This window comes from Corvus hawaiiensis, chromosome 8, assembly GCF_020740725.1.
Source record: "Corvus hawaiiensis isolate bCorHaw1 chromosome 8, bCorHaw1.pri.cur, whole genome shotgun sequence".
Taxonomy (NCBI): domain Eukaryota; kingdom Metazoa; phylum Chordata; class Aves; order Passeriformes; family Corvidae; genus Corvus; species Corvus hawaiiensis.
The window spans coordinates 15,176,167-15,203,948 of NC_063220.1; the positions used below are offsets into that span (position 1 = coordinate 15,176,167).

A 27,782-nucleotide genomic window follows, 5' to 3' on the forward strand; every position below is an offset into this window, starting at 1 on the left:
AAAAAAATAGCAGGTATAGAAAGACCTAAGACAGATAGATGATTCTTTCTGACCCAGATATTGTAAATTTAGTACACTTAGAAAGCACCAGTTCACAACACAACTTACTGCTTATTTCATACAGCCTGTTGGATAAATTTAAATCATAGCATAAATATAGGTCTAAATCTGCATCTGCAAAGCTTTGAATTCAGCCTGTGCCCACTAATTTGGCAGGATGTAAATGTGATGGGCAAACTTATGCAAAGTCAAACTGCATCTCATGTGGGCCTTAAATAGAACTTGGTTTAATAGAATTTTTGTATTTTTAAGCACCAGAAATCTGTGTGGGTATCAATTTAGATGTTCTCAAAACAAGGTATACAGCTGCAGCTCAGAGTTTTGGTTTTTCAGTATAATTAAGAACTCTTGGATACCAAGTAGTCATGAGAAGTGTAGTAGAAAATATTACTCTTAGTGATGGTTTGAGTCAGCTTTACAATTTTTCTAAGAATGCCGTATTTATTTCATGGGCCTCATTACTAGGTTTGATGGAGGCATCTGGACTTTTTCAGAAAAAAAAAGTAATTCTTTTATGTACAAAGAAATAATTTCCCAGTAACGTCATATCAGCTCATCACTGTACGCAACAGAGATGTTTCTCACTGAGAACTCACCTTGAAACATGAACAATGTGTTTTGAACCCACATTAGAAGAAAGATAACTATGCAATAGTATTCTTAAACCTCGAGAAATGGAGAAGAATGGATGAAATACTAGTCTTAGTGAAGTCAAAGTAAAATTCATGAGCACTTCAGTATGGTCAGGATTTCTTCTTCTATGTTTCTTTTAATAAAATCTATCAATGTATACATTCATTAGACTTTAAATGCACCACACGAATACAAGAAAAGGTAAAAGTTGAAATGTTCGTTGTGCCAAAGTACCATTATCCCAAAGCTGCAGACCTGTAAAAATGCTTGATGTAGCTAAACAGAAAGAGAATAATGTAGTTAACATTTAAAGTAAAATTTAGTCATGCTAAATTTTGGATTTGAGATTTAAGATAATTGTGCACACTATAATCAGTATCTTTGCTGGGGGCTATAAAAACATTATGCAGTGTATCAGTTATAGAACCCAGCACTGAATGCAGCAGACAGATAGAAGAGATATGGGGACAAGACCAAAATTAATGCAGCCAAAGAATGTAATTGAATGTATTTTGTCTATTCTCAGCAATTTTTTTCTCTATGAATTTGCCTAGTCCAACTTCTGTCTGCTGGGTGTCCTTTTTCCAGTTCTGTTGTTTTAACTCATCCCAATTTTCAGGTGTGTTACTTATTCCTAATAAAACTAAGGACCAGTTAATGTGATCTTGTGCGGCATTTTGAATCTGTACCAATGAAAAAGACCTTTTTTTCCTGAATTAAGCCATTACCAGTTATGATGTCCTTTAAAGCATGAGTTTGTATATTTAAATCAAAAGCTAATTTTTTTAACAGCACAGTTAGAAAATGGCCACTTCTGACATTGCTGTTTCAAATGGGTTTGTTGTAGTTTGGACTGACTGGACTCTACTGTACAAGTCTGGTGATGCACAAGGAGAAGCAGAAGCCAGTTTGCTCTGTCTCTTGCTGTGTTATATCTGGGCTGAAGAAAAGGAAAAATCAGAAATAATGGTACCAAAGAAATTGCATCATGAGTAAACATGATTAAGATTTGAGCTATCAATTAAAAAAATGCCATTTTAGCATAGTCCATTTTGGTTTTGGTTTTTTTTGAAGTTATTTAATTTCAAATACTCATCATTTAAGGCTAAACTTAGCTGGTCAGTTACTAAGACTGTACTAAATTTGTAAAATTAATCTGTGAAAAATTATGCTACAGTGGTTTACTTCTAATTCTTGAAACAGGTAGTATAGTAAAGGAACTTCAAGGACTTTGTGCACTGCAAGGCCAAAACAATTAAAGGTTTAATCACATCTCTGGTGGTTAAGGCTGGTAAAATCTCTCAGGCAGTATGTGTGAACCATTTTATAGTTCCATTATGGTTATGTAGGCACTAGTTCAAATAATTGTATTACTGGACTGCCTTGTAACATTTGGATAGCTCATTTATGTGCTATCCATTACTGATGATGTAGATCACACTGTTTCCATAGAGATGATCTCTCTCTTTTATCTCTTGTCACATAATTCTCCATGCAACACATTAAATACTCTAACAGAGCAGAGGGGAAAATTTTTCTGACATCATTGTTTTGAACTTCAATATTATTTACTTGTATGACAGTGGTGAGCCTTTTGATCCATGTTTTCAGAAAATCAGAGTATTGTGAGACAATAAGTAAGTATAGAAGCAGTTTTTCCTTTCAACTGGTGCATTTTTAAAGAGCTGGTGAACTGTAGTTTGTTGTCAGGATCATAGGTTTTAAGAAAGGACTTTAAAATTGTGGGTTTGAACTTCCAACTTAAATTCAGAGTGTGTGGGGGTTTCTTGATGAATTTCAGTTGCTGGACTTGTGGAGCTAAAGGATGGTGGGGTTAGGAATTTACGAAAGGGGCTGAACCTCTGTAACAGTGGACATACCTTGGTGTGATCTGCAATGAATTGATGTAATGCCAGAGAAGAGGTTTGCAGAGTTAATGTGTGAATCAAATACAACAGAGTGTAATTACATGAAAATGACCCTTTCAGATCTGTGGAAAAACAATTTCAAAGGCAAGTTATATCATATTAGAGGCATTTTGTACCCCAGTGCAGTAATGAAAGGAAGCCTGCACTCCTGATTTGTTTCAGCTTCTCATGGTGTGCCTCTGATATCTGGTAGACACAAAAAACTGCACAAAACTGAGACATTTTGGATGTCTGCCCTTACCTTGCTATGTTTATGAGGTTATTTACTGCTGAACAGAGACAAGAAAATCAATTGGTCATTTACCATGTGAGCAAAAGGACACATACTGGAGGTTCTTCTGGATTGAAACAAATATAATAAATCTATTCTCCAGCCTGTTGTGCTCTGTGTAGACATCCTCTCCATCACTGCTTTGTCAAAGTGAAGAAATTTGGTTTTCAACAATAAATTATTCTATTTTAGACAAACTTTGGCCTACACTCAGTGCTTCTGCCTCTTTCAATACGAGTGTTATGTTTTTCATTGATTAGCCAGGAAAGACCTTCAATGTTTAGGATAAGCAATCCTGCTTGTTGCTGATAATTACAAGCGAAAACCCAGAGTCTGGATTTGAAATCACGCAATATATTTACGTACTCCCATATGTTCACTGAGATGCAGAGAAAAGACTGCAGCACACCCTGAACTGCTGTAAATTAGCAGAGCAGTGTAGAGTTGAGTGGCTGATGATCTGCTGCATTCTTTCTTGAACTTTTGATGTTATTTAGGTGCCATTTATCAATATTTCCTGTATGAAGAGCACATGTTCTCTCTTCAGAAAAACGGGCGGATATTGACTTGTACTCATTCTGTTCATTTTGTTAGATGGGTTTGTTTCTGCAGGGTACGTACAGCAAGTGATAATTAATGTTCACGGTGTGAAATTGCAAACTCTCCTGCACACCCAAGAAAAAGGATGTGTGCTGTACATCAAACTACAGAATTAAAGTTTTTTTTGAATCAGACTCTGCCAGAGCAAATCCAACTGTACTATTGGACTGAAGCTTATGATACATTTTCAGCAGGGTATCAAGTTACTGCAAAATATGTATTGCACATGCCTTATATATATAGGATCTTTCAAATTCTGGTGTCTTTTCTTAAAATCATGAATGAAAAAAGGGTATAGAGGCCTGAGCAGGGAAAAAAAAATCAAACACTTTTTAAAACCCCTTGTACCCTTATAATGTTCTGTTCTAAACCACCTGTGAAATTCTCAAATATAATAAATTCAAAAGTTTTGCTTTAGATATTCAAATTGGCACATACAACAGTTCTTGCCTGCAGACTCAATTTTACTGTCCACTTCTCTCCACCTTACATAATTATGGACTTCTCTGAGGAACTCTTAGTTCATTATGTACTCACCTATCTAAAACACAACCTTTGAATTGACTTAATTGCTTCAGTCAGCCACATCTTAAAAATATCCTATTTGATTATCTCCATAACAGAAAATCTTATTTTCACTGTATGACTGGAAATGACAATTGAAATTGTATCAATTCCTTTATGCATATCTGAAAAGAGGTTAACTGCTCAGAAGAAAATAATCATTTTTATTTTTTCAGTTCATTGATTCAATCCACTAACTAGTCAGACATCACAATGTCTTTCAAAATGTTCATTTTTAAATTACTGCCTTTCCCTTGCTTCAGAGGAAAATATATTTCAGGATTAGATTAAAATGTGACCAAATAAATACTTTAAAGCATTAAAAAGGCTGGTGTTTCTAAGGAATATGGGACTGATAGTAAAATTGAGTTGCTCTATCTACCTTCAGCAGTTAATCAGTAATGGGAATAGCAACATATTTTTGTTAGAATATTTATATTCAAAGAGGAAATGCCAGCCTCTCTAGATAAAAGAGCATAATCCAAATCTCTGCTTGCCAAAACTGCAGGACTATAAAAATAGTGATGGAAATAGACTGAAGACAAAAACTCAAGTCACCCCAAGTCTTTTCAGCTTTTGGGTTTAAAAAGGGTTGCTGAAGTGCATTTAGGTCTCAGAAAAAAATCCTATAGCTTTCCTACAAGGTGAAAAAATACTGGCATGCCAGGCATTAGCTTTCCTGTACTTGTCAACCAAATAAACTTTCTTTCTTGTATTTCCTTCTTGTTGAGCTGTGCGTCTTGCTCCAGCTTTTAACCTGGCCTTTTCAAGTGCTGTCCTGCACTTACACCTTAAGTCCAGATGACAATGTTACTTCTGGAGAGTGGTGAGCTTGGTTTCCCTTCCCCCACGTGAGTTCTTCCACCTATGGGTAAATGAAGCAGTTATGGCACATTTCAGGACCCCACAGCTGGGGGCAGCTTCCTTAAACGAGCTAGTGTTGTGTTAGTCACCTGACTATGTAAGGTACAAGATTTTGTGCAGTATGCCATTAATCTAACAAAATCATTTGCAAGATCAGATCAGCTGTCCCTATATCATCTGGGAGACCACAGGTTCCTTGTTTCCTGTTTCTCCCTGTTTCTTTCCCTTATCTTTTTCATTAGGTTTTAATTGCTTGATTGACATCTGTTTCAGGAGATTACTGGTAGCAATTAATGTCTAGAGATGAAGATTTTCATCTCAGTTTAGGTTTGTGGACTGCCTTTGATTTGAAAAGCCATTCAGTTCTGGTTCAGCTGGCTGTCCTTTGATGAGGCAATAGGTGAGGTTGCCTGTTACAAGCTGCAGTGATGAGCCCGTAGCCCAAGTGCTGTACGTGCAGGTTGAAATGATTGCAGCTATTGCAGAGCTATCCATGATTTTAGAAAGAAGGAGAAAAAGAGGGTTAGAGCGTAGAGAAGAGGAAGAGCTCCATTTTAGTTGTTTTTGAGGCTTAGGAATAGACAGGTAACAATCACTCTTAAGAGGAAGAAAACCAGGAGAGGCCTGACTCACAGAAGAGAGGAAGGAATTAGTAAAATGAATGGTTTAATCCCACTTTAATAAGCAGTGTAATGCAATAGGTCCAAATCTGTGGGGCACAACTGAGAATCCAACAGCAATATTGTGTATTTGAAGTTGTTTCAGATTAGCTCTTGTCTGGTCCCATGTAACTCATCAGTTACATTTTGTGAGTGTTCCATCGGAATGGAATCCACGTTGTGCACTGTGACAGGGCTTTGTGGAATCATGCCAGTAGAGATCTCATCAGAAAATTGGAAAACTGGCATTCAGATATGAATGTAATAGGATGAATATAGTATCAGAATATCAGACTAGTTTTCCAAATCTAAACTAAAATGTTAATACAGACACACCCGTAAGAGTACTGTATTCAAGAAGCATATATCTGACAAGTTTATTCAAAAAATTTTGGTGACACCTATTTTAGAGGATTGCAGTGGCATGACAGAATGATTTTTCCTATTTTTTAAATTACTATCTGAAAGACCTTTTTGCTGAGTGTTTAATCATAGAACCATTATTTGTTTTATTGTGCTGTAAATACTTTTTTGAAATGTAACAAGAAAATATCCATTAATGTTATCAACACTACCTGAACCCTAGTAAGGCATCTTTGACACAAGGGTGTAGACACAGCTTCAGAGCAAAATTATTCACATCTGCCTATATTATCATCTGGATTTACTTTTAATTTGTATTTTTTTTTATGATATTATGCTACAGCTTAATCTAGGAATTAATGGATTATTACAAATCTGTTGAATTCCATTAACAATCATATTTGTTTTCGCATTGTCATTTACCTGTGACTGTGCAGCCTTTTTGCTGGCAAAAAAAAAATTGTTCCTGTCTGAGTTTGTGGATTTGGAGCCCCAGGTTATATTTTATTCCTTCTCTTGCTTTCTACCTCTTTTCTCCCTTGAATTCTCCTGTTTTAACATTTAAACATTATGCACTCCCGTTGTTGAAGATCGAAGTGCTATATAGAAAATCCATTTCTTTTTCTTTCTTGCATGTAGTGTTCCTGTCAGTTCAGTTTAGTGTAACCTTAAAGAAGGGTTTGATTTCAGTGTGGGCTTGATTTCACATTGCCTGTCACTGATAACAAATGTGTCCACAGTGATCCAGAGCTGAATGAATTTCTGTGCTACTTCCTTCCTCAATCTCTTAGATATTATTCTATGATTATATTTATTTTTCTTTGTCCTCTGACCAGCATTCTCCCATAAATGAAATTATTTAAAACTGAAAGCATTGTATTAAAACTAAAATTTTTTATTGCTATGTATTTTTCTGAGGTTTAGGATTCAAAAATCCTCAATCACAGATTAAAAATACTTTTGATAGCCTCGGATTCCTTATAGCCTCTGGATGTTTTGATTTTAAATGCATTACACTTACTTGATCAGTTTTCTTTCCTGATGTGTTTTTAATGTCTGTAGTGCAACAAGTGCTATAGCATATACCAAATGGGAAATCTGCAGTAATGTTTAGTTGTGGCACTTCCTCCCCGAAAAATGTGTGAGTGTAGAATGTATCATTAATATGTGCTTAGTTCAGTATGCCAGATTTGCAGCATCTTTAGTAAATACAGACTATTTTTTCTGCCTTTGATTTTTTTTCGTTGCTTACATAAAAAGTAGTGTTATTAATTTATTACCTTTAGTTTGACTATGCATTATATTTTTAATAGCTTAGCTATCTTTTTTAAGCATTCCCATTCCTCTCTGTCCCCACTCTGTGTACAAATGGACAATTGATAGATGTGTTTTATGTTGTTGTGGAGGTTTTTATTTTCCCTAAGAACTGTTCATCCTGTTCTGAAGCAGATCTGTTCATCATTGCCATTATGTGTTTATCCAATGACAATCATGGAAATATAAAATAATTTAGGTTGGATAAGACCCCGAAAATCATTGAGTCTAGCCATTAAGCTGGCACTGCCAATTCCACTACTAAACCATATCTCTAATTGCCACACCTAGCATGTATTTTAAATACCTCCAGGGATGGTGACTCAACCACTTCCCTGGGCAGCCTGTTCCAATGCGTGACAACTCTTTCAGTGAAGATATTTTTTCTGATATCCACTATAAACCTCCCCTCATGCAACTTGATGCCATTTTACCTCATCCTGTTACTTATTGCTTGGGAGAAGAGACCAACCTTCTTCAACCAAGCTCCTTTCAGGTAGCTGTAGAAAGCAGTAAGGTCCCCCCAGAGCCTCCTTTTCTCCAGGCTAAGTAATCACTGTCAAATCTGATCATTTACTGGAAGAATGTTTGGTGATCAAAAGTATCTGAAGCTGCCAGGTAGATGCTTCATGCTGATGACCAGACATGCAACTGTATGGTGTTTCACCAGATGTTGTAAATGTCATGTATTCCTGTTACCTCATACTGCTTGGCTGTTGCAAAATCAACTGAGGCTTCTCTTTCCATGTAAATGGATTATTGAAGATAAAAGCAAAACCAACCAACCAAACAAAACCCATCAAATCCAGTAGTTTACTAGAAAAGGAATTTATTTTAGAATTCCCCAGCACAGAAATTACATTCCAAGTTTCAGGTTATTTTCCCAATGGAGAATTGCTGGCTGATACTTTTGATGAGCATGGGTTAAGCTTTCTTTTCTAGTAAGAATCTGTATAGTGAGCATACACTGATGTTAGTGGTACTACCCAAGGTAATCAACAGCATCATTCAAATGTAAATTTTAGAAAATGATTAAATAAATATTCAAATACATTTTCTTCACAAGCTCTTCTATGAATGTTACAGTGTCTCTTCTCCATATGCTTCCTGCATGTTCAGGGGATTAGGAATTTTAGTGGTCCTCAACTTTGTATTGAGCAGAAGATTACTATTCACGTTTAATTTCTAAGAAAAGTCACTGCAGCTCTCTGAAAATCTCCCAAGTCCTACTTGGAATTAATGTATTGAGCTAAGTAATATTATGAAACTGAAAATATTTATTTGTTCTTAAACCAGATTTTTACCTTAGGGTAATGCTGAATTTGTTGACTTAAATCATTGTTAGAAATGGTCTGCACAAATTCAAACTGATGCTGTATGTGGGAGACAGCTGGTTGTCATGGTAACTGTAGTGCAGTTTTTAATTCCACTTGGTGAGTAATGCTAACACAATGTTGCTGAATAGACCATGGCTTAGCAAGTACAAGTATCTTGAATTCTCCATGTCGGTTTTACAGAGTAAGAAAATGCTTTTTTCAGATATATATACTGAACCATTTTTGGCTTATTGCTTTTCAACAAAGACATTAAAAAAGTGTATCTAAAAAGCTAGAGGATATCAAAATTATATGGAGAATCTGCTTTTGGTGTGGCCCTCAAAGAGCCCCAACAAGGTGATAAAATTAAGAGACACACAGTAAGATATCTATAACCAGTGAATATGGTTTTGTTTTCTTATGACTATTTGTCACTGCATTTTTAATGTGCATCTATTGAAGAAATGCAGGAATATAAAAATTTAGGATGGCAGAAGAGCACAAAGTTAGCCAATCAATTTTTATTTTTGTTTTTATGTGTGGAAGAAAATAGGACATTAATTGAAGTTATTTCATTATGTTAAAGCTGAGACATTCACTTATTGCTGTGCTTAAGAGAAGACCTTTGCTTTTCAGGTAATGTGTCCTATGTGAAAGAAACAAAAGACAATAACTCAAGATGTAGTTGGGGAAATAGGATCAAAATCCATTAATTAGTTTGCTAATTAGTCTTTTCTAGACCCTCATACTTACTATTAAAACACTTTCTTTCTGTTAGATAATAGAGAAGAATGAGGATACAATTTTTAGTAGTCTGTGCCCTTGGCAGTAGTGTTTCCATATCATTGTGGATATACAGAGCTTCCAGGACTCAGAATTCTTGATGATAAAAGTATTTCTCATTGCTGAGATAGACAATTTGGGACTCTGCCAGTTCTGAAAAAATAACTGTCTTTCAGCTAATAATGTTAGTTATTAATTTTGTACACAATGTTAGTCCTTCACTTGGCATGAGAGACTCAGCTTTTTTCTGTATTGATTTTTTCTTTTTCCTTTTCCTACTTGAGCACATTTCTTTCAGATCCTTGCTCTAAATAATTAATTCATATTCTCAGGTACTCATGTTAGCATCTGGTATAGCAGTAGTAAAAGTCCAGAAGTGTATGTGTAGGATTCACCAAAGTACTCCCATCCGATTTAATGCAGAAAGTAAAACTGAGAAGTCCAGAAGGAAAAGGTAGTGAAATGGTGAATGGATTAAGTTTTTATGTTAGAAAATGAACATTGCTGCTGTCCGAAATAAAGGCATATCAGTTTAATAGAAGACTGGAAGTGATTCAGCAAGAATGATAGCACACTAAAAAAAAATAAAATAAAATCCATCAAATGTGGCAGTGGAAGTCCTTGAGAATCTCTGCATTATACTCACTGATGTGCCCGACTGGTAAAATAAAGCCCTTTAAAATAAAGGCCTCTGGTACAAAATTTTGAACACATTAAATATACTGATTCCAGAAGAATTGACCTTTATGGAAAAAGATTAGAAAATCAGTAGAGCAAGAGGGAAAGACCAAGAATATTCAAACCGTTGTGAATACTTGCAATAGAACAATGTAAAACAATTCATTTTTCTACTCATTAAATTGCAAATTTGCTGCTTATATAACTAATATACAAGATTTCAAAAGTGAACACTTCATGGAATATAGACCGCTATTTTTAATGAACATGTTGCTGTTGCTTTTTCAGTATGCAGGCCCTGCAGCACTAATACTTGAAAACTTCTATTAATTCAAAAGCCATGAGCAAGATAAAAAGGCTGTGTTTTCCCATTCAGTCCTGTAGTATACTGAAAACTGAAAGCAGCTTTGTATTTGGAAGAATTAAGATAGTTATTTTTCCCTTTTGTTTGATCTGAAATGGGGAGAGGTGACTGAGCTGAGTTCTTATTTATTACTATACAAGTCTCCTCCCATATAACTTTAGGTAGGTTAGCACCAGTCTGAGTATTTAAAGGAATCTATTATATCACAAATCTCTTGCATTATATTAGGAATCCTCATTCTCAGCAGTCACTGAATGGGAATGAGGAGATTCTCCTCCTGGGCTTAGTTCAGACCTCATCTGGATTCAGTCACTCTATAAGAAGTGTCACTATATAAGAAGTATCAAGTGACCTTTGGTGTCTGAACTCCAAGGGACTCACTTGAGTGAGAGTGACTGCCCCAGAAATATAACACCATCCTCACCCAATTTAAACTAGGACTTTTCAAGTGATGAGAGATGACAAGTACTTGATAATATGTGCAATATTTTAAAGTCTTAATCAAGGGAACGTCATCACTATTTCACAAGCAGCTGAGCTACAAAACTTGATTTGACTGGTGGATTAAGATTTTAATTCAGTCAGCTTTTAGAATAAAATTGTGTAGAATATTTCAACTGGTTATTTTTGTAACAAACAAAAAAATTGTACACATGCCTAGGTGGTTTCTTAGCATCTGTAAAATATTAATAAATAAGAGGTTTCTTCCAACCTTCTTAAACTAACAGGACTGTGTAAAGTGATCAGCAGGTTGGTGGAGACGTGTTCTGATAGAAGGTTAACTCAGAATTCACTTCCATTGGGATTGGGTTTGGATTTTACTGTGGATAATGATAGCAAATATTTTTTATTTTCCCATAATTCTGTGACAAAACTCTTAAAAAAACTTAGTAGAATCAATCAAGGTAGATAGTCCCTAAGTTCTTACTAGAACAGGAGTGTGTCCAGATAAACTAGTGATCTGAGATGAGAACAATGACAGTACATGTGATTGAGCTGGAGGTAGAAGTGTTCCCTTTGGCTCTGAATGTTTTCTGGCTGAACTAAAGGACCGACACCACAGATTTTCACATGAACTACAGATACAATGTGCCTATGGATGCATCAGCATGCATGGTATTTGCCCAGAACTGAACTTCAGAGCTGAAATTTTGACTACCATTTCATTGTCATACTGAGCTGAATATCTTGTGTTTTGTGTCTGCACTGGGCGTGTCAGAATCCTGGCGATGTGTGTGAGACTTACAGAGCAGGGTATGGGATTTTGCATGGGAGCTTTGGGGAGTAGCAGCTACTGATAAATTCAGGCACTGGCAGTAGTGGAGTGTGTCTTCTAAAATTATTCTAAAATTATTTTCGGCAGTTTCAGCTTTCCTCCAGTATCAGAGAGGGACAATGTTTCAGTAGTCATCAAGCAGCAATGTCAGCATTTCATTGCAGTCATCTTTATGAAAAGGCGGCATCAGAAAAACACTTGGACTTCTGCAAATTATAGGCAATGTAGAAGCTCACTTTGCCTCAGGAAAATTATATCAAAATAGTTTATTAAAAATTTCTGAATTAATCTTTTTCAGTACATTCCCACTTACGTTACTAGATGAACTTTATCTAACTGATTATTTATCTAACTTAGTTAAGTGTGAATACCACATCAGTGAAATCAGAAATCCTATCATCTTGTATGATTAAATAATTGAAATATTCAGTCATTTTGAATAACTGTATTAGCTAATGGTTGCATCACTCTCTACTTGTAAATGTATATATACAAATTATCTAAGTCTTAAAAAAAATCATAATATCTGTAAGGGTATGTACTACACTCTATTAAAATGCATATGAGTTTTGTTTAGTACCAAGTGAATTTTCTCATTCATGTAAGCCACCTAGTAGCCCATCTCCTTTTAATCAAATTATGCTTCTCCAACTTTAGAAATAACTTTGGTAACACTTTACATCTCACTGTTGGGAAATATTATCTTTGTTCTCATTCATAATATTTTGTTATACATGATAATTACTAAGCTATGCAGAAATACTGTTATGAGGCCTACATTAACATAATTCACCTAGTTCAAAAAATAAATTAAAAGTTATCATGGCAAAAAACCTCATGTATGCCAGTTAACACACGTCAGAATTCACATGATTCCTTTTTCTAAACTGGTAATATTTATGTGTAATTGAATTTGGTGGTCAATGAGCTGTAGAAGGTATTTGGTTAGTTAGGTATTCTGTATAATTATGATGTCCCTCCTAAGATCCATGGTGATAGCTTTGCAATTATGTAGCTGAAGGTTCCACATAGACAGCTCATGAGATTTTTTTATTCTTTATATTTTAAAATTCTAGCAGTTTAGAAGTCCATTCCATCTTCTGAGTGCATCTGCAACAGCTAAACCCACAGTATCAATGTAATAAACTTGAATATTCTTATCATCTTCCCAGAAAAAATTCATATATTTAATGCCTGAAGATTAATTGAGCTTCTAAATAAAAAGGAAAAATTCTCCTTCATCACAGGCTGTTTTAGAGGAAAACGCAGCATTTCTAGGAGCTAATGCATCTCTGAAGGGCCCAGTGAACCAAACTCCTGACAGGGTGAGTTTTCCTGTAGAGTGCACTGCTAGAAGCCATCCTTTTTAAAAATGAAGCTGCAGTTAGTCTCTGTAGGTCCACAGCTCATTGTGTGAATTTTGGAGTGTGTCTAGAATCCTTCAAGACTTCAGTGATTTTCCCCAAAACCCCAATAAATTCTGGTTGAAAACTCAGAGGCCACCCTTAAGACCTCTTAGATTCCCAGAAGATGAATTTTATGCATTCTCTGGCGCAACTTTTTGCATTATGGCAAGTCAGTTATGGACTCTGAATTGAAGCAGTCCTGTAGTGCTGCCTGAAAAAGTTTGTTGCCTGCAGCTCTTAAATGTGTCCAGCATATTTTCAAAAAACTTGTTTCTCAAAAAAATAATAATATTATTTTCACACTCTTTTAATCACACTTAAATCTACCATGACTGTATAGTTATTTTAACTCTTTTTCTTCTTAGTGAGATTTTTATGAGCCCTATTAGCTGTATACTGGGGATGTAAGTAGAAAGTTCAAAAATGCCTTTAATCAGGAAATTCACGAGTTCTTAAAAAGAATTTTAAACACTTCTTGTAAAACAGTGAAATAAATCAAACCTTGTCTAACTGCATTATTTAATTCTATCGTAGAGCTTTTGAATATTCTCTCAAGAGTTGGTAATTTTTTGTGTGTCTGTAATGCCTGAAAAGTATCCCACCCTCTCTGTTAAAAAGGCTAGGAAACTTTTGTGTATTTTAAGTCTGCATTTTTGCTCTTGCCTAATGTCCTATTTGTCCTTGTACTCAGGCTGGCTGTTTGCTTACATGACTTTCATTTTGCGAGACTAACAAAGCTAAGCTCCTTTATTCTCCACTTGTGAAAGAAATTATTCATTCTGAGGGTGACCCTAATAACCATCCTCTATATCCATTCCATTCTGGAATGACTTTTTCTCTGCCTAGTTGATCAAATTTTGTATTATGTCTCTGATTAGGCCTTTAAAATCAGAATATTTACATGGCAATGAGTCATCTTGTATGTTCTGGATTGCATTTGTCATCTTTTTTTAATTGTTAAATCATAGTGGCTCTGAGTCATCCTCTGATCAACCAGTGCTTTCACATCCTTGTCCTTATCTTTTGCTTTCCAAAGTGGCCTGTTTCACCAGCTTGTCATAGACAATCTCATTATAAATATGTAAAACATGATTTAGAACCTTGTCTTAGATGACATTCCTCTTTGTTTCAAGGTCATCAAATAAAAATTGGAAGTCTTTAAGCTGATTTTCCTACAAACTTTGGGTATGTTCACTCCAGGCTGTCTTCTCCTTTCAAAGTAAATAATTGTATTATCAATTGTAGCTTTTTCCTTATTCACCTGAAACTAATTGCTGCTAATTCTTAATGTCTCAAAAGAAATCAGGTTAATTGTATTGCCTGTCTGGAAAAATAGTTATTGAGGAGAATTATCATTTGGGTCAGGCACTATTTACCTTTGGTAAACCTACCTTATCTCTCTTCATGTTCTTTTTCTTTGATTTCTTATTTTTGTCACTTTTTCCTACACAGTAGCACATTAGCAGGCCAGTTGCTGCTTGTAGATTTGCACATATTTTCATTTTCTTAGGAAGTTTGCCAGGTTTTCAAATATGAAATATAAAATCCTGATGTGGAGACTTTGGGTTTATACTTTTATTGGAAAAGGGCTACTGACAATCAGATTTCCAGATTATTTTATATTATCAGCTTTTCTAAAATTTCAGTGCTGTTTGCTAAATCTAACCTTTCCATAGCATGACCCTATAAAGCTTTTTATTATTAATTAGTGATAATTTCAAACATTAAGATTGTTTTGTATCTTTTGATGCAATTTACATATATTTCTTATTGTTTCCACATTTTCACTGTGCATCAAACCAGCTTTTATGCCTGGCTAGAACAAAAATGTCTTGGACTACATAATTAGTTTTCCAGATATTGAGATGGACATGGACTGCAGCATTTCTACATAATGACTTTATCATGTAATAATCCCAGCACACTTAGCAATTTCATCTCAGTAACCAGGTGATTTTATGTGGCATTTCTGCAGTACTGCTGTACTGCTTCATTTCATCCTGGGATTCTATATAAATTCTGCTTTTCACTTGCTAGTCATCCCTGAGCCTTTCCAGACTTGTGTTTAAACAGCGCTCTAGAAAGCGCAGTTAAACTGTGACAAATTATGTAGGTAAGTTAGCATGCCTGGGGAACTTCTACTTTCCTTGCTTGATATCATCCCATTAAAAAATAACACAGTCCTGTTTCTTTTACCACCTGCAACTTGCTTGTCTCGTATAAGCATATTCAAACTGGCATTGTTTTCATTCTTTTTACAAGACTTTTATTTAGTATTTTCCCATCTGGTCTAAATTTTGGGGGCTTCTGATTGATACTTTTCATACCAGAAAAAGAGATCAGAACTCATGTACAGACTACCTAAAGCCTCACAGCACTGGGCCAAGTGCCTGTCCTTACATCACATATCTTGTGCTGAGATAATTCCAAAGGAGTGTTGTTTAAATACCTACCAGGGGAGACAGCTAAAAAAACCAATTTTGCCTCTTTTTTATTATGTTAACACCTAAACCTTTAACATAAACCCCAAACTGAAATCTTCAGTTGCTTCTAAGGATTTGCTGTCTTATTCAAGGGACTAAATAAAATCTATTATATATGTATAAATAATTTATTTGCTTGATTTTATTATGATGACTACACCGTTAACTCAGTCAGTACATATTTAATAATGTAGCTCTTACCTATATAGCTTAGTTTCTATTTTTTTTACTGTAACTTTATATAGCTTGTGCCTATTTTGGCAGCACCCTTTGTATCTTTAATAATTTAATATGTGGTGTCTTGCATCTGAATCTCTACATCACCTTATCAGATTCTTTGAAATCTGGAAACAGTGAAGCTGCTTTTCCAGTTCTCCTCCAGCTTTTAGGTGAATTCATTTACTCTTTTTTTTTCTTTTTTTTTTTCTTTTTTTTTTTTTTCTTTTTTTTTTTTTTTTCCCCTCCAGACTTCCTCTGACCTGTTGTTAAGGTGCTGCTTTTTAAGTTAAGGAAATTGCTGACTGGAAAAACATACCTTATGACTGTTCTGAGGATTCAGAATTGGTTGGTTTTCTATGAAATATATTTTATCTTAAATAGAAATACTGTGCCTGAACTCAAAAATCAATCTAGTACCAAGGCATATGCAAGGGTTACTGAAAACAGTTTGATTTTTGTCATTCCACAGTGGTTACCAAGTATGTTTCTTGATAATGATTGCTTGATAATGAGTACAGTCTCTCAATATTATGCTAAATTTTAGTCAAGTAGAACACTGTAACAGGAAAGCAATGCTTCAATGGGAGCAGGTCTCTTAAAGGACTTACGAAAGTAGAAGAACCAAGGTATCACAAAGTCACCTAAGGCAAGAGGCTGTCTTTCCTAAACACTTAAAAAAACTCCTTGTAAATGCTGGCATTGATTATAAGGAATGGACAACTACCAGAATAAAACTGCCTGGGGAAAAACTTCACTTTAAATCTTTTATTTTTCCCTTAAAACGTTTTAATAAGGGTCACACATGCCTGAGTTGCAAGAATGCCAAGCATCCATAGCTCTGAATATCCTGAGGACCATGTCCTCTTCAGAATGAGATCTTCCATTCAAATTTAAAATTTTTAGGATCCAGTTAGATTTATTGGTTCCATTTTGGTGCCTCAGATATTTTGAAAAATTACACACACATACAAAATCAGGTCAAAAATGGAAACAAACCCTAAAACTTCAAAACTTATAAAACTGTACTACCCAAATTATGGTTCAGAGTGTTTAAAACAACCGTTCATTTCACTTTTTGGAAAGTTGAGCAGGTTCCAAGAAGTCCTAGGATCCAGGAGTCCTAGGAAGCCTCCTAGAAAATCCTCAGAGCTGGTTTAGAGCTGATAAGCCCTCTTTCCCTGACTGCAGGTCACACAGCAGATTTTCAGATATCTGAGCAGATGACATGGAAGATACTTGAGAGGGTTTGAAATCATTTCTATCATATTTATGTGCAAATGGGTGGATGTCTGTGAATAACTTTCATTTTAAACTACTGGCATTTTTCAGCAGAAAAATGCTCCTTAGAAGAATTTGCACTGTGTTCAGGATTTCTTTTTTCTAATCAATGCTAGTACAATCCAGTTAATAGGACTAAAAGTGAAATGGAGTCATGATGAGATTATTGACATTCTGTTTTGAAAACACTCTCAGAATGTCTAAATCCTGACTGGTGAATTGCTGACACAAACTCTAAACTTTTCCAGGAAAAATATGAGATGCCAGGGCTGGCCTGTCATTGTAAAACTGTGGCTCCTATGGTGGGTCTGTTTCTATTGCTCTTTCTCTCTTCTCAGAGGTGCAGGCAGCTTTTTGCCACTAGCAGGCTCAGAAATTTTAGTTCCTATGTGATGTGATGCTCAAAAAAAAAAAAGAAAATTTAAATGAGATGATTTATGTGAATTTTGAAGCATCTGAAGCGCAATCATTCACTCAAAACTTGATGTTACTGTCATTGGTTTTAGTAATATCTGTTCCCATATTGTATTTCATCTCTGAACTCTGTAGCATCTTACAGGGCAAAATAAATGCCATCATTTTTATTTTGCTTAAGTGAGAGGGAAACTGAGGCAGGAGTGGGGAACTGACTTATACTTTACCTCACACAAGATTAGCAGAATACAAGACTGAACCTTCCAGCAGGTTCCCTCCATCCTCTGCCACAATGATAGGAACTACTTCAGTGCTCAGATCATCCCTCTTCTGTGAATAATGAATACTACTACTGAAAATTCTCACACATATTAGATGAAAAAATTGTTCACATATTTATTCATATTTTTAAACAGCATTGTGAATGTGAGGGTCCTCTCACTATGTGCATTTTTCATTAATATCCTACCATAGGATCTTGTTGGCAGGCATGTCGCTGTAGCAGACAGTTTAGATGTTTAATTTTGATGAATTTCTAAGTAAATACTTGATGTGCAGCAAGTAGTTTGAGTTTATGTGTACATTTGTCTAGTTAAGGAATAGCCCTGTCCCTTTGCCCTTTACTCCACCAGCCTACCTGCACTCAAAAATAATTGAAGTAATAGGTAGTATAAGTGTGTAGTATTTAAAATAAAGTTGTCCTCCAGAAAGTGACTGTAGGCAATGATTTATTGAAGTTTATTAAATAGTTTGTGTTATGGGTATTCATTTTGAGCAGACAACAAGGGAAAAATACTGTCCTGAAGTCTGATCAGGAAAATGTTTTCTGTAAATGTGTCTTTTTGTCAAGTAAATAATTTGATGTTGCTGCATGTTTGAGATTTGCTCAGTCAGCCCGAGCAGAGCAACGAGTCCACACTAATTCCATTTGTGGGCTGTGTGCAGCGTTTCTTCCCTGCATTCAACCTTGCCCCTGTGATGTGAAGCTGTAATCTGTGAGTGAGACTTGGGGCACCCTGGTCAGGTTCCTCCCTCCCTTGCTGTATGCTGAAGGGTATCTGTGGGCAGAGATGGGTGCTGGTGAGGAGGAGAGGGATGGATGCAGCCTGGTCCTGCCCCAGCTCGGTGGCTGCCATCAGCCCTGCTCGCCATCTCCCTTCAGGTGGGAGCAGCTTCTGCTCCACATCTCCCCAGTCCCACAGGCAAGCTCTGTCTACACCACTACTTTTTCCTATTAGTATCAGTAAGTCCCAATGGAGAAGAAATTAGAGAACCACAATAAATTAGATGATTTCCCCTCTTAGCAAAAGTGCTATAAACCTGTTGTTTTCTCTGGTTTGTGTAGGGCTGCTTTTGTCAAGTCATAGCACATTGTTGCTTAACCCAGTGCCTTTAGCTGTTGGTTTCATTACCATAAGCTTATTCATATGCTTCTAGCTTTCTCTTTTTATGTATAATGAATAATTAGTGTAATTTAATATGTCATCATTGTTGCTTTTTCCAGCACAGAATAATAATAAAAATCCAGTATAAATGTAAAGTTAATCACACTGTAACCTCTCTTACACTTCTGTTCATCTCCAGATAAGTCCTTAACAGTGATCTGGGGTTTGACAAATGTCTCTTCTAAGAAAGTCTGTGCATACTTTTTGATAGTAATTTCAAGGCCAAAATGGTATCATCAGAGGTTCAGCATATGCAGATACTTGGGATATCATAGAGTAAAATATGTCTTTTTCAGAAGCATGAGATAAAGCCAATTTATAACGGCTTTAGTGAATTAGGCAGTGGAAACAATCTCAGGATGAGTGCTTGAAGTTTAGCTCAGTTAATTCCAATTAAAGCCTTCATAATAATTTAAAATTCTAATGTAGACATGTTCTCTTGCTATCTGCTCTTTTTTTCCTGAGCACTTTTAATGAGCAGCATCACCTAGGTTGAATATTTACTTAAAAAAGGATGGTTTTGCATTTTTACTGTTAAAATCTGAAAACCTTCCTAAAATATACATGGTGTAAGGAAAATGGTGTACAAAAATCTTTATCTCCTTATTTAAGCATCCAAATGACATCACAGACTACTCATGCTTTTCTTCCATATTTATTGCATGGTCACTAGATGCTTCTCATACTCATTTTAGTTTACTGATCTCTGTTACACCTTTTATCTCTCACATGTGTATTTCTCCCAGCACATAGTCATATATTAATGTCGTGTTTGTTTATATGGTTGTGAAGATCATTGTTTTACTTCTGAAATAGGTAACGCACATGTGCTATGAGTAAACTGTGATAATCTATGTAAATTATGTGCACAGAGCCATACTCTGTCCTTGGGGGAAATGCAAATTAGAACATTTTGTAGTTTGTTTGTTTTTAAATACATACACTTTTCACATCAAGGCTCAGGACAAATTTCCTGTTTATTTTCCCATTGCTCATCATTTGTTATTCCTTGTAAATATCTCAGTCTTTAATGATTAGTTTACTACTTTGGCAGGAAAAAAATGCTTGATAAGTGAAGTCCTCAGAATACAATGTTTGGTGTATTTTATAGCTCTGCTGTAAGGGAATTATCTGCTTGTAAAAGGGTGTATAACACACGGCTCAAAGCCATTATAGTGATCTGACAGCCTTCATTCATTTTCTCCCAGTGTTGGCTTGTTTTCTTCTTTTACATTAGGGTTTGTAATATTTTTTATCCTGCATGACTAAAACATAGTTAACTGAGTTTCCTTATATGAAGCAAGAAAAACATTGATAAAACCGTGTTGTTTACTGCACTTGCAGTCCTCTGCAGATGTAATTTGTTTTAATAATAAAATTATTTTTATACTTAAGTACCCTTTCGGAGAAATGTTTTAATGTAAGTTGTCTGATTCTATTTTAAGTGAAGGAGAAAACCTGGTAGAGGTTGTCTCTTTAAATCAGATCTGCAGTGTTGATGGACCCTCTAGCAGGCACGGTAAGAACCATTCTCACCTCTGCAGCAGGGAGCTTGACCATATAGACTCTCACATTCAATCAAAACGCTTTCCCTTTTAATATGCACTGTACCAATCCTATTCCCATGGTTACAGCCCGTGCTTCTTTGGTTGCTTCCAGTCTGTTGGAAAAGGAAGGCAGCATACATTTCTTGTACAGGAGTTTAAAACATCATGAAAGCAACCCTGTTGTGATTTGCATTTTAAATGTTTCTTTTTTTTTCTCATTGTACAGAATGCTGTAGCAGTAGCTTCAGTTCATTTGCCACAGTCTGTCTTCTCTCAGTCTTCAGCCTGGCAATCTGTTGATAACTCCACTTGCAAGCTACAGTTTATTGTCTTTCGGAATGGAAAACTCTTTCCTAGCACAGGAAACTCATCAAATCTCGCAGATGATGGGAAACGTAGGACGGTTGCCACACCAGCTGTTTTTGCTAAAATAGGTGAGAAGCTGATATGCATTATTTTCTTTAATCTAAAAGCTACGGTGTACTTGATTGTGTAGAGAATAGAGGAGTAGAGTATGCGCTGTGCTGAGAGGCTGGAAACAGTATCTGTCTTTAGTACAATGTTTGCAATTGTTCCTATCTGCACGATTTTATTCAGATTGTCCTGCAAATAAAGAAATGCCCTTGCACTATGATTAGAAGGCAAATTCTGGGCTACTGTTTGTAGACTGCATTGTTACAGATGCTTGCTTCTTACAGCTATCAGAAGGAGCTTTGTTTTACTCTTTACAATTGCAGAGTTAATGTCCTAGACACTGATAAAAATCAGGCTTTTGGAGTGGGAGTAGTGCCCTGTTGCATGTATCAATACTCAGCAGTATACTTTCTGATACGATGGATGTAAAACAGATGTTGTTAAAGACTTTTGTCTAAATAAGATACATTGTATGTGCTAGTGAGTCATTATTTTGATTAATTACTCACCCATGCAATTTTACTAATTTTGTCCGGTACTGGATAGTGCTCTCATTTCTCTTAGCATGTTTAAATGTTTGAATGTGACTTGCAAAGTGCAAAATTGTCTCAGCTATCAATCTTGCCATGAAACTGAGCCATTTCTGCAGTTGCATGGGCAATAGTGTAACACTGGTTGTAACTGGAGAATCTGAAACAATAAAAAAGATCTCTTTTGTGAGGGATGATTAGATCATTTTGACACATTATGTGATTGAAATATTCAGATTTATTTATACCATTGCACACTTCTCTGATGTGAGCACTACCTTTGATTTTGACCGTTAAGATTTTATGTCCTCTGTTTTTTTTCCCCATAGTTTAGTGTATCTGATCTCTTTACAGAGCACTCATCACTCCGTCTCTCTGATTCAGTTTGTTCCTTTTGCAGATGGGTGCAGTTCTGGAAACCTCACCAGCCCTCTTACTATAGGATTGAGGCACTTTGCACGGGGTATAGACCCCATTGCAGCCTTCTGGGATTTTGACCTTCTAGATGGACATGGAGGCTGGTGGGGAGAAGGGTGCCACATAATTAGTTCTGCAGGCAATATTACCACCATTCAGAGTACACACTTCAGTAACTTCGCAGTGCTAATGGTAAGTATATGACTTAGCAAATATACCTGTATTTTTCTTTCTCTCTCTTTTGCCATACATTTATGTTTTTTTTACTTGCATCTGTTTCATTCTTACTTGTCAGTAGCTGACCTTCTGGATTTTTATAATGTTCAGTGTAAAACAGTCTAAAAGAAAGTAAGTTGTTTAACTGCTAGTGAGTGAATAAACCTGTGGGTCAGTTTTAATATCCTGAGACAGACCTAATCAGAAATGACATTAAATTCAGTCTTATAAATGAAAGTTCCATCATGAATGATTAGTACGTAATGGTTATAAATTATAGGACAGGGTTTAAAAATGTATACTCCTGTGTGCTTTTACATCAGCACATCTCAGAGGCTGGTCTGCTTTTGTTCCTGCCCTGCACTGTGTTGATCATACTAATTAGTTGCAGGCATACCGCAATGTTGAATCATTTAATAAATGGAGAGGAGTAACATCTTCTGCTCTTTTAAGTAAGGACAGACCTGTCCTTGTTGATTCTGTAGGAGTTTTGTTTGTACACCAATGCCGATAGCCTACTTACAAAATTGCTGTTCATGAAGAAAAATATTCCTGTGCAGTGCTAACACATCAGCTGCTTTGCTCTGTTCTCAGTCACACTTACAGTTCCCATTGCAGTTATTTAACTAACGTGCTTAACAGAAAGTTACCTTCATGAAAGCAAAAATATTATGCATACAATAATGAACTGTTATGATTCAGGGACTAAAGGAAAGCGAACAAAAAACTGAAAGGTTTATAAGCTTTATAGGTGACAAAGTGTTTTCACCCTTAAAAATATTTATTATAAACCAGTTGTAAAAATATTAGACATGTGTGTACTGTTAATACTAGATTGCTCTTGAATGCTGATGCATGATTGCTCTGTAGATGCTGCTTGTGTACATTACAGAAATGTTTATAGTTGAGTAAATAATGTATTGTGTGTATGTGTAAGGGACAGCAAACACAGGCGACAGGAATTGCAAGGACGTGTGCAGAGAATACCAATCTGCTGCTGTCAGATGGAGCCCAGATGGCAGCCAATCATAGCACAAAGCTGTGGTACCCACGAGTTAAATGCAGATATTATCATCCGCTTCCTAAGAACTGATTTCACTGAGACTTAGTTGAACATTTTTTCACCCATTACAGAATTGTTCAGAATTTAAGAGCTGTTCCTCAGATTTGATGACATCAAATACACCTCATTTTCTACAGCTGCTGTGAGTTCCCTTTTCTCCCAGCCACTTGTTTCCCAGAATGCAAATCATAATTTTGCTTTGAGGATGTGTTTCTAAATTCTTTAAAGAAAGCACCTGTTGACTTTGCAGGTGCCACACCCAAAATGGCTTCCTCCTCCTTCAACTGCTTGAGTTCAGCCTGTTCTTCTTAAACTTTGAGTAGTTACTAAATGTTTAATCAACTGTTTGCAAACAACCAATTCCATAGTTTCTTTTTGTTTGAAAAGTTGAATACTGACACAAAGGGCTGCAGTTAATTTTTGGTTTGTAAAGCACATTTATCTCTGATAAGTTGTAGGAGATGGGTTTTTCTACAACCATAAGGCAGCTGAGGCACTTTTTACTGGAGCTTTTGTATCTGGTATGTAATTCTGCTTTAGGCCTTGTGTTTCTTGGTTATGAGAATTCAACTTTGCTTTATTTCATGTGTGCATCTTTCAATTTTATCTGTGCAAGACAAGAATGTACAATCTTAGACTCACCCTTGCTTTGCAATTGCTATGGTAGCAAACAATGGGATATGTTTCTTAGCTCATGTTTCACACTAACTTTTAAGAAAAAAAGATGACAGGTAATTTTAAAATATCCTTATATAAGTACGCACACACACAAACACGTTTTCCAACCATTGTCTTTCTAAACAGTTAATGGAAAATTTTTGTACCTTCAGTATGTGCAAACATTTTAATTCAAGTATTATTTTTTAATCACTGTTTTATAGTATAAAGTCAAGGATTGTTTTATTTGATAGAAAGTATGCTTTTCTGGGCAGTTCAATTCTCATACCAGAAATGAAAAATACTTCATTGTTCTGCAGAATTATTAATATACAAAATAAACAGTATAAAGTGCCTATGTGTATCTTATTAATTCATATCTAAATGTCTAATATATTTTAAAATACTAACAAACTGTCAGCAAATTCAAAATAGCTGGCATATGGTGTGTAGCCAATGAAATTACCTAGAATATCATGATACATGTCATTAATCTGTAATTCTCTAATCTGTTAAACAACAAAATTTCATAATTTAGTATTATGGTTTGGGGTAATTGCAGAAAACTGAGGTAGCATCTGTAAACTAAAAAGCAGCACCAAAGCTTTACATTATCATCAGAATTGTGTACATCCTGCTGTGAATAAGTTGAAACAGAAGCCTCAGTCAATCCAACTGCCCCTTTTATAGTTAGTACAGCACATATTCAGATTTGTCACCTTTTTAAATAGTAAGACAAAGTTTCCTAAGATGCTTTCATAAAAATTGTTTATGCCTATGTGCTGTCAAAGGGTTAAAATAAAGGTTTTCTTGAGTCCTTTTTTTAGAAAGGCAGCAATCAAGGATATATCAGCTACGATTGATAATTAATAAGCATGAGCATACTTCAAGTGAGAGGAGTCATGTAGAGCCATTTGATTTCTCTCTGTGACAGTTGTTCAAGTGATGTCAGTAAGAGAGAAAGTATAGTTTGGAGGTTGGATGGGAAAAGAGGTACAAACTCCTTCCCTCACGTGGTCTCACACTTTCACTTTTCTCTGGGTTGGGCTGGCCAACAGAAGTAAAATAATAGAGTCAGACATAATAGAGCATTATCTTTTTCTGATCAGCTTTTGAGTAGTATGTCCTAGAGGTGGGAGTAAAATACTGTGAACTAACTCCCACATTATATTCCTGCCTTTTACTTCATGTACTGTGTGTTTAGACCAGTCCTCTATTTTGTCTTTTCTTCTATTATCTATAGGAGGAAGAGAGTTGGTTACACTCTGGAGGTTACACTTTGGAGGTATCCAAAGCCCTCTAGAGTCCTGAACTCTGCAATATGATTTTCTATTTTAGAATAAAATCATGAATTTATATACTTTGAAGCTTTGTTATATCTAATGATAAGCATTTTTTTCTTACATACTATGTATTTATGCTCTTATGTGAACAGAGCTGTATATCAGTATTTTAATTTTTCAGGGCAACATGTGTGTATGTCATGACCAATCCAGAAACCTCTATATCTGAGTAGTAACTCTTCAGCAGATGACAAAAATATCCAATAGCAACAATTAATTTCAAAATTTGCTAAACATGTTTTGGCATACATTGTCCTCTGTTCTTCCTTTCATTTTTCGTAGAACACAATAAAAATTCAATAGTGATGGATATTACTGTAATTGTATACAGCATTTCCTTTCCCCCCTTAGACTGCTTTGTCAATAGTAATTTCCTCAAATCTGCCAAATAAACACAAATAAAATTCTTAAAACTAAGTATGATACTTCCCAATTAACGTAAAATGGATTAATAAATATTCTTAGCACTTTTAATTGTAATCCTAAAAGTAGGTTAAATCAAAATAAAATCATAAGCAGCTCCTTTCCTGTTTTGTCACAGTTTGTCGTATTATTCCATCCAACATAGGTGTGGGTTTTGTTGGATTTTTGGGTTTGATTTATGTACCTAAGGAGTAATTATTTGCAAAAGTAGCATAAATTCAGTGGATGCTTATATGAGATAATCACGGCTGAGGAGACTGAGCTGACAAAACCAGAGCATATTTGAAACTGTTCTGGAAGCAACCTTGGAAAATCATGTGAAGGAGAAATTGAGGAGAGGCAGGATATTAGGAATACAGTAAGAGTTAGGGGATTTTTCTCTTGTTTTACAAGCATTCCCCCAATCTTTGAAGTCTTTCCAATTTGGTACAAAAAAAGCTACTTTTTCAACATTTGCATTGTTACTGGAGACAATTGCAGAATTTCTTAAGCCTGTTCATGAAGTTCAGTTCTGAAAAGTCTTCTGAACTTCCATCTTTCATGTCTTCTCCAAATTAAACAGCCTGTCTAAGCCTTTTGAGAAATTAATTCATGAGTCAGGGAAGTATTACAGAGATGTCATTTAGAAGGTTGACATAATTACAGTATTTGACATTTTCCCCGTGGAGAACACAGGGTTTCTCGTAACAGGCTGTGGAAACATTGTTCTGTACTTTGAAAAATCAGACTGCTTGTAACGAGAGGTTCAAGAACAAATATTTCAAGTCCTTTTTCATGTTTAAACACCAAGTTCAAACACCTACAGGATAAACCTTAGCAGAGTTTACACATCACAGATTGTGAAAGTGATCCAGAAAATTTACCTGCTATATGCAAAATTAACATTTGGTGTAGCGGGGACTACAAAATTCCCTGGAATTAGGTTCCTCTGCACGTGTATAGATGTTTCCCATGTGAAGAGCCTGCAAGGAGACACATGCTCTTCACTGAAGTCCTCAGCTGGCATGTACTGCTCACTGCTCATGTAAGGCTCATTCTCTTAAGAGCATGCTTAGCTCATATGGACAGTATTGAGTCCAGGCCCCTAGAAAAGGCTGCTTTTTTAAGAATGTTCCTGACTGTAATCCTTTTGCACAAAGCCTTGGAATTAGAGTACTCTTAAGAGCAAGGTCTGCTTTTTATTTCTTTTTCCATGGATTGCACCTACATTTTATTAAATTGCATTTAATAATATGTATTATTTGCTCTGTAAAATGCATAAACTGGCTTGGTACTGGGCTCAAAAATCCAGGCTCATCTTCTCCAAAGTGCAATGACTTTATCAAAAATCAGGTCTTTGGCTCAAGCTCTTTCTTTGTGTTTGTTTTTCCTTTCTATTGACTTAATGGATCTTGCATTCATCATGGTGCAACTTCAGCCAGCAGGTAAATGGATTCAGATTATAAAGCTCAGTAAAATGGGCCAACTCTTGGGAGATAGATGTAAATTAAAGACCTGGAATCCAGGCCTTGGGAAATTTTATTGTCTTTGTGGCTTCTGCTTGGTGGCTCCTTTTAATTCAGCAATGTCTTTCTTGTACTGAAGTGCCCCAAACTGGAAACAATAGTTGAGATTTGGGCTCACAAGTGGTGAATAGAAGGGAATAATCACTTCCCTCACTCTGCTGTGTGCAGTCTTGATAATATGACCCAATAGGGAATTCACCTCATATGCCACAAGTGCTCCCCACTATCTTGGTTTGTTTGACACCATCTTAAAAGGGTGAACAAATGACAATTTCTCGTTAGACAACATTCAGTGGGCCTTGTAGTTGTAGATAGCAGTTTGTAATGGTCAAAGTCTTGTAAGTATTCATTTTCCTGGGATAATTCCTGTGATTTTTCAATATCATCAAGATTTGAATCCCCTCTAGGAAATAAAATTAAACCTAACTTTTTAAAATTTAATATAAAATTATGCTGCTTTGCATACAGCATTAAAAAAAATGCTTCTTTTCTGCATGTTGTCTTCCCCAGAAGATTACTCAAGGGAAGTTGATAGATCAATAAGGTTTAATTATCATCAGAGAGCAAACAAGATACATCTGTTATATATCTGTAATGAAATCAGTTTTCAATATACAAAACTCTTAAAAAGGCTATTCTACTTTGGCATTAATGCATTATCGTACTCAAAATTTTACCATTTATTTTCTGTAAAGATTAGATAAAAGATAATAATAAAAACTCAGTATTATAAAATGGAATTAGCTTTA

The 27,782-nt window shown here is 35.6% G+C and overlaps 1 protein-coding gene across 1 annotated transcript in view; it reads left to right on the forward strand.

The window, feature by feature from the left end:
- LOC125329394 (adhesion G protein-coupled receptor A3-like) overlaps positions 1 to 27,782 on the forward strand; it is a 263,741-nt gene that overhangs the window by 192,340 nt on the left and 43,619 nt on the right. Inside the window, exons 13-14 of the mRNA XM_048311313.1 lie at positions 20,692 to 20,899; positions 21,810 to 22,018. Coding sequence (XP_048167270.1) covers positions 20,692 to 20,899; positions 21,810 to 22,018 — 417 coding nt within the window. The remainder of the gene's footprint in view (positions 1 to 20,691; positions 20,900 to 21,809; positions 22,019 to 27,782) is intronic.